Raw genomic sequence first — 13314 nt, 5'->3', positions numbered from 1 at the left:
TTGCATCATAAATTAAAAAGTGCGCTGAATTTCAAAGTAGATAGATGGAAATAAATATTTTACAGACCATCGAGACGAATTAGTGAGAAAACGGTGTGCTTAAATACCTATCTGCTGAATATTGTAATCTGTAGCGCCCTCCTGTGGTCAAAGTTAGTTACTGCAGATAAAGGAGACAAAAACATCTCCAAAACAGCATAAATTACACCAGTGAGCAGAAGGAAAGCAACAGAAGAAGAATGCAACTGTCACGTGGAGCTGCACCCATCCAGCAATAAAGGCTAGGGACTAAATAAACAAAAGACAAAAAATAAAAAGCCCAATTACCTTGTAAGCCTCCTGACCACATTGCATATACTCCGATGTGTGCATTCCTGCTTCCCCATGCCATCCTACCTATGGAAGACCGCAAGTTCCAAAATTAAATAAATAAATACACCAGGAAATATTTAAACAAAATGTTATTTGTTATTGAGAATTGAATATGACCCTAAATGCATCACACCAAACTAATAAATCCACCAGTAAATCATTAGATCTCATTGATTAAATGTTTCATATAATTAATTATTACTGTATTTTATTCAAATTTCATAGTCGTGTTTGCAGGGTATCATGAATTAAGTTAATGACATTTTTAAGCACTCTGATGTGCCACAGAAACAATTTAAAGTGAGTTAAGAAGCTTCATTTAGACAAAAAATAATATTTGCTACCATATACTCGCACCTCTGTGGAATTTCAAACCTTTTAAAGCCTGCTATGTGATTATCATTATTATTTTTGTCGCTACCTGTCTGGGTTTAAGCACCTGAACCTCGTGCTAATATTATAGCAATTCTTATTTTAAGACATTCATGACTTCAAGTGATTGGATGGCTGATTTCAACTAATGACAAGCTACCAGAAAAACCAACCAACTCAAGTTTCTCATTAGTGGTAAGTACGCGTCCTTTTCATGATGCAATCATTTTGACCAGTCCAGTGGCGGTAAATCCTCACATCACAGACTTAGTAATTTATTTCCAACTTATTTCAAGGAGTGCAAAACATACAAAACAATCCTCAGCTGAAATACATATTCTAAGTAATGCCGTTTCTTACACCATTTTCTAATAAGTCAGTATTTTTGAAAAACACTCTTTTAAGGCGTTGCTGTTTATTCATTATTTTCTACAACAGCAAATTACAGAAGCAGTATTGAAAATAAAAGTAGTATTTTCTTGTTTTATTAAAAAAAAAAAAGCACAAAATTGTAATGACAGTACAAAGTGGGGCGTTAATATGCCATTATAATGTAAGGGGGGGGCAATCTATAATTCTTTTTTCAATAATGAAAACATCCCGGTATTTTACATTTCAGAATTATGTCAGATAACCTGAAATTATATATAAAAACATGAAAGATATCATCACTATATGTGTTTTTTGTACTTTATTCCTTGCAAATATTCGCTATAAACACATACGCTTTTCAAATATAATATTTATCAGTGCAACATTGTTTCTTTTGAGTCCACGCTACAGTATTCTTTACCCCCTATTTGAGCAGCAGATGTTGCTGAAGCTACACTTTGTTTTTTTTTTTGTTTGTTTATTCTCCGAGACAAAAGCGCAGACATTATGATGTGTAGCCATGGAGCAACGTGTCATTTTCAATCTAAAAGGAACAAACTGAGAATGTCGTCACCACAGTACAACACGCAAATCACACGACTACAAAAGATGTAGGTATGCCTTCGAGTTCTCGCTATCATTTTTTTTGGGGGGGGGGGGGGGAGCAGGGATATAAAATCCAGGCAGCAATATTGTGTTCTGATGCTGCAAAGTTCATCCATCTACTTCCAAACAAACAAGAGTCTCTGGGGGGGGGCTCACACCAATCTGTCGTCGGGCCTCTTGCTGCTTTAAATGCAAATAGAAAAACACATTTACATTTCTGTCATCTAATTTTACCACCAAACTTTGGTAAAGCCACAGAGGGAGGCTAGGTAAAGTCAATTCGGTGGCTCTACCCAATCCCCGATTCCAACCAATGTTCTATTCTACTCGGATCACCTCTGACATTATTATAAGCCGCTTACTGCTTTGTGTGTGTGTGTTTAAAGTAATTACTGTATAGCACCATTCATCAGTTCACCCCTTTTAATAGATTTCTATCAAGAGGGAATCAGTAACAAAGTGCACACAAGCTGCATTGTCGAGATAGCTTTTCCGTCAGTGAGCAATCAATCCACAGTGACATTTAAAAGCGGTAAAGCAAAAATGATTGTTGCATTTTTTTTTTGGTATGTTGGTGACTCTACCAACAAAATCAGCAAAGCTACATGAGAGCAGAAGATAATGCAATTAGTTCATTGCTTGAGTTTTTTTGTGTGTGTGCCTTTTTGTTGTGTGTGTGTGTGTTTTTTTTTAAAACTCATTCATCCATCGGTGATTTTAATGAAGTGGGTGTTGTGATGACAATTAGCCCGAATGCATGTTGAAATTGCTTTAACATCGTCACGGTAATGTTAAATGAAACGTTAACACTGCACCATCCACAAAACAGTCAGAGGGATTGTATTTACACACACACGCGTGATTTGCACACAGACACAGTGAGGAAAAAAAAAAGGCTTTTTTTTTTTATCACCTTCTTTAAAAAAAGACAATAAAATATATTAAAACTTATTTACAGTGTGTGGTTTTCAGACACAAACAAGTAAAGCACTATGATGTGATAGATTGAAAGATCAGATACCATTTTGCAGGTATGATCATGTGCCCCTGTTTTCTGCCCTTATAAATAAAGCCAAGTACAGCAAAAAAAAAAAAACACCCAGTTCAAAAGAGGAGACCATCCGATATGTACTAAAGGCACTATCAGAACCATAAATTCCCATGGATGCGACTCATTCTGGAGTGAGGGGAGGTTAAAATGGGTACATATATCAGATTTATGAATTATGAGCACACCCTGTATGCCATAGCGTGGGCAAATCGACAGTTTTGCCGGATATGGTTCATTTTGGATATTTCATTTCAAAACTTGAAATTTATCGCCTTCATGAAAAAAAAAAAAAAAAAAAACTCCAGAAAATGATAAATACTCTTAACATTATTAATAAATTGGTCTCAACACCAGCATCCGATTGTAAAAATGAATGGAAAATCAAAATAGAAAATTAAAATTTCATCTACGTATCTGTACATCTTTTTTTTTTCCTGTATTTATTTTTGTACACAGTGTCCCCTACTGGTAGGTTCTTTTTACTGCAGCTCCTGAGAAAAGCGTAGATTAGTTCAAACCTCCCGTCGGTTCCTGAATCTGTCCCTCATTCGGAAAGCTGAAGGTAACGGGCGCTCCTTAGAGTCCGCCTTCTCGTACGAATACACGAGACGTAGCTACAGCGAGTCCCGTGCACGCTCTTCAAGCTGTGCACGTTACATAGTCACATGAATGAGCCGCTTCGGGCCTCACGCCTCCGAATATGAGCTCTGTACATTGAGTTTGTCCTTCTTTAACTTGACTCCATCCACCAGTTCAAAGTTATAATTTTCCAGGGCTGATAAGTTCCTTTCTGACATGCCGCCATGTGAGCAGGCACAGTAAAGGACAACACCGCAAATGGCGCCCAGGAAAACGCCCAGGGCGGACATAGCGATGATGGTGATGAGAATCGGGTCGAGTGTCTTTAACATATTGCCGGCTCCGCTGATCTGGTTGGTCTCCACAAAGTCGGGATATTCTGTGATCTCCTCAACTGGAGAGGGAATTGAAAAAAAAAAAAATAGACATATGAGCTCAAATATAAGAAACCATAAAAAAGATATAATTTTATAATTATGATAATCTTTTAAATATAAATACATTATAATAAATACCTCTATTTAAATCAACCGTTCGAAAAATACAACTGGTTCAGGAAGCAAATTTGAAGCTTCATTTCCACTCAGTATCCGGCACACACTGATTTAACCTTATGCACAAAAACCAAAATTCAGAAATAACTTACTGATTTCATTAAAGTGATCCTCTGGCAGCATTGGTTCGGTGGGTACATCTGGATCTGTCAAAGCAGAGAATTAATTTCAACATTTCAGCCAAAAAGGATATACACTCCACAAATGTTCGTTTTATTCTCAAAATGCAAAGTCACCTTTGCATTCTGTTGCAGTGAGTCCACTAAGAACCTTAATGTCATCCACGGCAATATCTCCCCAGCTCTTTCTCTCTACCGACCCTTCAATCACCACCTAGAACACAGAGATAAAAAGAACAAACAGTGAAGCTCCCGGAGAAGTTGATTTGTTTAAAATGCAAAGTAATTGAATTTACCTGATAGGGCCAATTAGTGCGTGGCAGGAGAACACGACCTTCCCTCCAGCGGTTACCCTGGTGACCGCTGACGGTCCACAGCAAGATGTCAGCGGGTCCGTCGACAGTCCGTTTGCGCTGTTTGATATGTAGTGTACCAATGTGCGACCCGAACATGTGGTACCAGAATGACACACACAGGTCCGAATCGGGGGAGATGACCTCTGGGCTGACCAGCCGAGCCACCTCTGTGTCTTGTAAACCCGTCGCCAAGGTGTAAATGAAATTTCCTGAGCCACCTATTGGATAAAAGAACGTTTCACAATATAATATGCTAAATTATTATTGAACACAATATAAAATGCCTCCATAAAATAAGGCTCAGTGTATTAAAATTGTATAGTCCATTTGGAAAATCCGCACCTGTATGATCCATATTGGGTCCAGTATTGAGGGTGGGGGTTCCGCTAGACTGGATTTGCCATCGAGAGACCGTATCTTCCGAAGTCCACCTGCAGAAGGACGGGTCATTGGCCCAGCCAAAGTCGCAGGCGAACCAAAGAAAATCTGCAAATGTATTGAAACAAATATATAAAATTTCGCTGTAAACACAAGAGGGCAGCAAATAGCTACAGAAAATGTCCTTGCATTCCCCAGCAGCTCAAAATTAAGAAATAATCATTTATTGCAGTATACACCTAACCATTGCTATAATAATATACAAATGTAGTATCATCTTTTACAAAAAAATAAAAATAAAAAGTTACTGGCTTTGACACATTGGAACGAATCCCACAGAATGCGGATAAAAATGTGGGACAAGAGGACAAATGAGTTGCTGGCATGCTGTCTATTTGAAAGCTCCATTCAATAGAAGCTACCCACAGAGATTTGTGGATTTTAATGAGAGCAGGGACCTGAGGTTTGAAGACAACTATGGTAACAGTGCAGGGGCCTCAATGGCCAACAATGGCATTCTTCATGAACACATGCCACACATTGAAAGAGGTTCCTTCCATAGAGGCCAGAAAATATGTGGGTGTTCTTGCTCTGGGTCTTTTGTTCAGATTGGATTAACAAAGACGCCTGAAGATGTTTGGGATGTTATCTAAGGTCATGTTTGCATCAAATTCTCACCATTTAATGGATTTATAAATATTTGCACACAGGAAAAAACACTCGGAACTCAGAGCCAGCGTTGGTCTACCGAATGGTCCATTAGTCAAGGTCACAGCAGGGCACAGGCTCTCAGCTGGTTACCACCTCATCCTTCTAGAAGCAATACATGAAGTTTGGCTTCCTCAGATGACCGCAATTGCATTGTGTTCCTCTTTTTGCGTGCATGTTGATGCCAGCCCGGTGATTAGTGAATATGCTGATGCAGCAGCAAAGCACCAGTGCTAATCATCTTTGCATCACATATCCTCACCTCCTGCCTCAGCATGGGACTCTGAGGGGCTTATCATCAACTTTAATAACGCACATACATCAGCGGAGGCGAGATTTTATGAGGCACGATAAAACGGAATGCAAAACCAACCATGAGTAGGTAAATATTTGCCCATGGTGGCAAAACACAATCAGCGGGAAATATATTCGGTGTTAAATCACGGAATCCGTAGCGATTAGGAACTAACCTGGGACGAGATCGGCTGCAGCCGTTGTGGTTTCTGGCATTGTTGTACTACCTGCAATAAGAAATGACTGGGTTAGCGAGAAATTAAGTGGTTAAAGGACTTGAGGAAAGGTGAACGATAGATATTTTGCATCGAGGAGGAACAAAGAATGATTGAGGTGGGAGTTACTGTTAGAGTTGGAAGAAGGCAAATGGGTGCATGCATGTGTGTCAGGGCTGCTAAAGCGAGCAGGAAATGGGGCTTTGAATGAATGAGGTGGGGGGGGGGTGGAGAGGGAGGGGTTAGTTGCAGACTCATGTGGGCGAAGTTAGCACCTGTGTTATCGTAGTCATCACCTGTGCCGCTGTGGCAGTTTGCTTGGTCGTCGTCGCATTCGTCTGACGCCGACGAGGTCGGAAGGGTCGTGGAAGGGGGGACCGTGGGAGCTGTGGCAAACAAAATACAACATTGATTTTATGTTTCATGTTTTTTTTTTACCCCCTTTTGCTATTTTTTTTTACATCTACCTTTGTAAAGGTATTTATAAATAGTGTTAAATCAAAGTCCGAGTTCAAAACTTTGAACAGGCTTTCGGATGGTTATTGACACGGCCACACTGGCTTGTCATTATGATCCCGTGACACTTGCTTGTGGGTAAGACTGCAAATCCGTTCTTGCTTCTTTTCTACACAACCCATCCGCCATGTGTGTGTCCCCATTCCGGCGACAGTGTAGACACACATATAATGTAATGAATGGGTCTCACTATTACAGAGGGAGGAAAGAGGAATAGGAGAAAAGATGGGATGTATAGATAAAGACAGACTTAGATAAATTGAAGTAAATTCCACGCATGTGTGTCGTGTGTGCATGCTCTTCTTCAGTTGGATGAAATATGAGGCAGACCAGCCCCTGTCAGATTCAGGGTGGAGAAGGTCGGAAATGGGGTCACTGCTGCATCAGGGGAGCCTCTCACTGAAATGAGGATTTAGCTCGGCCGCTTGTGGGCTGTGTGTGTGTGTCCATGCACACATACACACAAACTGCACCGGTGTATTTATGCTATAGTGTGTACATGTCTGCTTTGGCCAACATTATGTTTGCGTGTGTGCACGTGTGTTCCCGTGTTTGTGTGTGTTTGGCATTAAAACTGAAAACAAGCATTATCATCTGACTAAAGCTGCTGTTGGGAGTCAATGAGGCTTATAACAAAATGGGCAGCCCTGAAATTCAATATGTAAATCCACTTAGGCCTAGCCTGCTTCGCATTCTTATATTGCTAAGCTGTTGCTGTGCTATCAGCTTGGAGAGTAAAAAAAAAAAAAGCTAATTTTAAAGATAATGTGTGGGGCCCTCGGAAAGAACAAAGAACGCACAGGAGCTTGCGTAATTTGATGGACGCCAGGCTGTTATAATCCAGCTGGACCAGGTGGGCATCTATCCGACCGCCCCCCCACAAGAAGTGACGAGCAATGGGGGCAGATTTGATGAAAGTGGGAGACAACACAAGTGTCCCTTGTGGGAATACGGAACAGCAACTGCACAGCTGTGAGATCAACAATACCAAGCCTTCATGCACACCTTTAAATAACTCAGATTGTTGCAACCATGAAGCCACTCACGGTCACGCTATCGGTTTGGATGATAGATGTGCTCACCTGTGTGTATTTCGACATCTACTCGAAATATGCGAAATAACACACAGGTCATAAGTGCATCCATGCTACTCGTTGAGCGTAGATGGGAAAGATAAGGTCACGATGAGTGAACGCATCATTACCGAGAAACCTTAGCACAGCTGGAAACGTCATTAGCATGAGTGGGAAAAAGGTTTCACTGTCAATGGCACTTTACCGCTATTGGTGGCAATGCCATTACTGCTTTTAGAGAAGTCATCACCACGGCTGAATATATTTTTTTCGCTTGGATAAAAGTGATACTGCTGACTGTAATTTGATGGATTGTTTACCTTCAATATCACAGCCCAGGAGCTCAAGTCGAAGGCCCATTCCAGTCGCGGTCGCCCTCTCCGGGTAGATTCGGATGAAGCGGGTTAGTAGTGGTTCCACCGTCCTCAACTCGGGTGTGTCGTAGTTGCTGTTTCCTTCGAAAAGCTGACAGAGGAAAATGAAAATAAGAAATAAACAGAAGGTGGCTTTTTTGACTTTTTTGTTCTTAATGTACTGTATTTTCTGCACTATAAGGCGCACCAGATTATAAGGCGTACCTTCAATGAATGGCCCATTTTAAAACTGTCCATATATAAGATATACACATTTGGCCCGCGGGCTGGACTTTGAACACCCCTACTGTAGTGGCTCAATATTGGTCCATGTATAAGGCGCACCTGATTATAAGGCACACTGTCGGCTTTTGAGAGAATTGGAGGTTTTTAGATGCGCCTTATAGAGTGGAAAATACGGTACTGTATATGTAGGTACATGCTGGAGAATACATTTAAGTTTCTACAGTATGATGGATATTCTTTCCACCCTTTGTGCCTCCCCCCTCCTCCCCTCTCCCTTCAACCTCTCTTCAGGTGAAGTTTCTTGCATCCATTGCAAGAGTTGAACTGTGAGTCGTACGGAATACTAAAAGGAAAGAGCAGTGGGAATAACTCTTGGTGCTGATCCTCAATTGATTCAAGTCATGACAGAAACTTGCTCGCATTGACTCGAGAGAGACTTACAAAGCTGGGAAACAGTACATTCATTTTAATTAGGACTAATGAGCTTGGTGAACAAACACAATGCCCTTCAAAGTAGGATTTGGATTGGAACTGCAGCCGAAAGGACTAATTATTTCTTATTTTAATTATTTATTTGACTTATTTCATTTATTTTATTTATTTCATTCATTTCATTTATTCTTAATTCTATTTTTATTTCTATTTATTTATTTTTCTGCAAGCTGCCTTGTATACATGGTATACATAGGAAAATACGGTAACTCATGTTCACCTTTGGTTTGTTTCCGTTGGTGTCCAGAACCATCCTCCACTCAGACCCATTATTGCTGTGGCCAAGGCGGAACTTCTTCATGAAGACCTTGTTCTCACGGTGCTTTCCTCCCTGAATGATCAATCCCTTGACCACTTTCTCTTCCCCCAGATCCACCTGTAACCATTCCCTGGTGAAAGGCTGGGGCTGAGGCAGCAGGGTCCAACCTGTCCGGCTGGTCAGCAGACGGGCGTTGTCTGGGACCCAGCTCCGGTCCGTGTGTGACGATGCGGTGATTTGGTTGTCGGTGATCAAGCCCGATACCATGCCAAGCATGCCCGAGCATGGGTACTCTAAGAGAGAAAAACAAATAGGCACAGTTGAGCTTTATGCAGTGGTTGTCACTCATTGTGATGCTATTCTCTTCCCTGCCTACATATCTCATGCATTCCAATTTTTTTTTCCAGCCCGAGGCACTTGTCTCCAGGCAGCCAATTAAAAGCCTCCACTCAACTGGTGCTTCCATTTCCTGCATTCTGGAGGCGCTCTTTCTTTTCATTTCTCGCCTCCTTCTTCCTCAACAGACGTGTATTTAATCTCACACATAAAAAAAACAAAAAAACACTTTGTTTCATCCGCTGCTGCACTCATCTACCTTCTGCTCCACAGGTGCAGACATCTGCTGGGCTCTTTTATCCGCTCATCCTTTTCTTGTTGACATATTTATACTGTATATTTAATTTTATGCAAACAACTGATTACCAACTTTGGTCAACTTTTCAAATTTATACTTATAATGGCACAGAGTGACCTATTATGAATGGCGCATTTTTTTTACTAAATGCATTCCTGTTCTCATGTGACACAGGCAATAACACCGTTCCCATCTACATGACACAAAGAAGAATACACTTAGCAGCTTGTTGTAATAAAAAGCCCCTCCTCCTACATGCGTTTGACCTCCAGCATATTCCCAGATGCCGAAGTTGAGGCCACTTGTGAGCACAGAGGAATACATCCACACATTATTATATATTTTCTGTGTCAGCAAGAGACAAAGTGTCCACTGTGTTGCAGCACAACTAAGTAGCCAGCGTAAGATTTGGAGAACAAGGCTTCATTCAGACTTTCTCTGGTCATCTTAAAGCAACTCCTATGTAAGACCCGTGAGAGAAATCTCAAATTCTGTAATCTGTTGGTAGAAATGTGCTCAAAAAGGTCTCCATAGAAATTCAGCAATCATTGCAAATAATCTCAGCTAGAATAAGTGTGTACTATAAGTATGATTTTATTCATATTTGTCAGGGCTTCTGGAGTTGTTTAGATGAACGGGTAAAATACTGGCACACCCAGAGGAACAAACAGTTAGCCCAGCTGGACATCCACAGCTTCATGTTTTGTATTTTGGGCTCGGGTGGAGCCTCAGTGGTTCATCACATAGGCTATATTTATAAACTGTGGGCGGAGATTCTTGATATTAATGACTAGAAATAATTTATGATAAGCCTCGACCACTTCTGATGTTTGAATTGTTTCTCTAATAAAAACCATATAGTTGTTCCGATACTTCTCATAAAAAACTAAGGATGCATTAACAAGCTCAGCGTACCACAACACTTTATATTTTTAGTTCCTGTTCCGCTATCAGAAATTGTTAACCTCAAATAAAAAAAAGAGTGAGTCATAGTTGTATACAGGCCACAAGAGCCTTCCAGCTCCTATCCCGCCACATGTGCTGTACTAATGCAGTCGAGCTGGCAGTGTCTTCTGAGCACCCAGAGGTGTGCTGACGTCATGTCAGAGGCCCTGTGGTGACTTCAGTCCTGTGATGTGTTTACCCCGCTCTGCTCTGGTTTGGTTGTATTCCCGAAAAACACACAACGCAGCTGCAACACTGATATACCCACGATGCCCTCTGCAATCATACAAACAGCCACTCGTGTTTCTTAGATCAATATATAGTGAATCCTAAACCTACTTTTAGCCGAGATACCTGTAACTGAAAACGGGGAAAACGGTTTTTAATAAGCCTCAAGTGCCAATGACCGCATATTCTCACAAAGTCCTAAGCAGATGTGCGTGTGAACAGAAAAAAAAAAAGGCCAACACAAAAAGAGTTCTGGCCAAAATCAAAGCTCTGCAAAAAAATAAAATAAAAGACTAGCTAAAAAGAAAGCCAAGACCAGCTCAACAGGAGGAATCGGAGCATATAACCCCCCCCTCTCTGTCTGCCAGCTGTTAGCACCATTTATATTTTATGAGCTACATCTAAAAACAAGATAACATGAATAGCTAATCTCACAACGACTACTACTTCACCAACCTATCGTACCTTTCCGTATTGGTGAAATTTCAAATATAAATGACAACAATGATATTTTTAGTGCAACAGAAAAGCGTGTTTGCATGCGGGTCGGTCACGAATGCCTCGGCTGTGTACTCACCCGATATCTTACATCCATACACTTCAAAGCGCAGTGCGATGCCTGTTTCCCAGGTAACGGGACGGATGCGGATGAAGCGCGTCAGAGTGGGTTTGGGTAACATCGTCTTGGCAATGTCTGTTGGATTGGTGTTACCTTGGAAAACCTGAGAGTCAGAAAAAGGGAGGAAAATCATTTCCTGCATTTGGAATACTTTAAAAAATCTAATATTATAAATAAAATATAACAAATAAAATATTATTATTATTATTATATATATATATATTTTTTAATATTAGTAATATTTAAGAAAAACAGGTGAGTGAAAGGAACGAAAATTTGGATACCTTAATATGTCTGACATAAAATTGTTACATATTGAATCTGATGACAATAATATTCAACTAGTAAGTGAAAATCTACATGACCCCCAAAAGATTTTGGCCTGAACTTTGGCGGCTCATAAATAGTTTCCCCCGTCTCCTGCGCACCACATGTGGGCTACGGCCTGTGAAACCCGAGGAAGTATCCGCAACACTATCTGGACACAATTGACCCAAGATGTCCCTTTTTCTGTCCTCCAACTCCAGTTTTGTGAATGTTTTACTGCAGTGTCTCGTTCAAAGGTCAGGAATGGCACAGCTGATGTCAGAGTAGTGCCTTGGGGTATTCACCGAGTTTACTAGCGGCATTTATGAAGCCTGACCACCCATCCAAAGAGTTCATTCTGGGTAATTGAATATTACCAGTGACCATACAATCCACTAACCTCCTGAACTTATAGAGAAGCAGAGACGAGCAAGGTGGATAGATAAAAAAATACACTGAAAAATACTTGACCTATGCAAGGGTCATTATCACACGCAGTCTACTTCTAAACATGCCAGGAAAGGACTCGCAACGAAACAACTCAGTCTAAATGTCATCAGTCTTCCCCTTGCTAAGTGTAAAGTTGCTTTTTCTACAGAGCAAAACTGCAAACTCAGCAAGCAGTAAATGGTGCCCATTCTGTCCAGAAGCACTTTAGAGTTGGGGGGGGGGGGGGGGGGGGGGGGGTTGGTTGAGTCTTACTGTGGCACCTTGCAACCAGCACTTTACACACAAGGGTCAGAGTACTTAAGAGAGGACAAAAAAAGGAAGTAAACTCAGTGGTGTGTGTGCACAAACCTGATGGTTGCTAGTGAGAAAGTGTCGCTTCCACAGTCTTTCAAAAGTATTTACACGTCAAACATGCCTCGCTGACCCTAAGGACACCCACTTTGCTGGTTGCATCCAGATGGAAAAAAAAAAAAAACTGTTTGACCGGCTGATCAGCAATCAATGGAAGCCAGACTCCGGTCAAGCATACCATTCCGCCCTTCCTCTTCTCTAGCAGCTGCTCAAACATGACATCCTCAACAAGCATTCCACTAAAATGTTGTTTGTCAAGCCTTTTGTCACTGCTTGTATCTTTTACAAGAGACAAAGAAAAACGAGATTCCTTGGAAAATCGACGGTTACTGCGAGCACCCTCAGTAAAAGATGACCGCTTACGCACACGCACGTGGCTACGTGACCACGCTGAGCAGAGTGCATAATTGCATGTTAGAGCATACATGACAGGGTATTTCCCATTTTGTGGTATTGAAAGGCAACATGCAGCAAACCATAATTCAAATCAGCTGGTCTTCTTGAGATGGGATATTCCAAATGTTGCTGTGACTTGGCCATTGCAGAGAAATCACCAAAAACATTTATGATGCAATGCTATTATTGGACTGTTGACATCTGGAAAATGCTAGAGGACATTATTGCTCATATAAAAAAAAAAGGGCCTAATAAATTTGAGCAACCTTTTGTTTCGAGCCTTCCTTGAGCGTGATCCAGTCTTCTCCATTTGAACTGACGTCGACTTTGTAGGACTTGACAAAATAAGTCCTGTGGGTCTCCTGGGAAACTGCACCCTGTGTACCGATGGCTGAGACAAATCGTAGGAACCCGAGGTCCACCTGAGAATCAGAACAAACAGAAAATCCTTTAATGGATGACAACTTCAT

General features: G+C 41.1%; 1 protein-coding gene across 3 annotated transcripts in view; it reads right to left on the bottom strand.

Annotated features, from left to right (window-relative positions):
• Nucleotides 1-985: 985 nt before the first annotated feature.
• Nucleotides 986-13314, bottom strand: part of nrp1a (neuropilin 1a) — a 36888-nt gene continuing 24559 nt past the window's right edge. For 2 of the 3 annotated variants that reach the window (XM_061265829.1, XM_061265831.1), the window contains 11 exons: nt 13111-13266; nt 11300-11444; nt 8877-9208; nt 7886-8030; nt 6252-6362; nt 5938-5988; nt 4724-4867; nt 4322-4599; nt 4143-4239; nt 3999-4052; nt 986-3746 (listed from right to left, as the gene is read on the bottom strand). In XM_061265829.1, the coding sequence (XP_061121813.1) occupies nt 3460-3746; nt 3999-4052; nt 4143-4239; nt 4322-4599; nt 4724-4867; nt 5938-5988; nt 6252-6362; nt 7886-8030; nt 8877-9208; nt 11300-11444; nt 13111-13266 (1800 nt within the window). In that variant the 3' untranslated portion in view covers nt 986-3459. The remainder of the gene's footprint in view (nt 3747-3998; nt 4053-4142; nt 4240-4321; nt 4600-4723; nt 4868-5937; nt 5989-6251; nt 6363-7885; nt 8031-8876; nt 9209-11299; nt 11445-13110; nt 13267-13314) is intronic. The other variant, XM_061265830.1, reaches the window with a different exon arrangement.

The sequence above is a fragment of the Syngnathus typhle genome, linkage group LG19, assembly GCF_033458585.1.
Source record: "Syngnathus typhle isolate RoL2023-S1 ecotype Sweden linkage group LG19, RoL_Styp_1.0, whole genome shotgun sequence".
Lineage (NCBI taxonomy): Eukaryota > Metazoa > Chordata > Actinopteri > Syngnathiformes > Syngnathidae > Syngnathus > Syngnathus typhle.
Note: the sequence above shows the minus strand (reverse complement) of the source record. Positions and strands in the feature narration are given on the sequence as shown.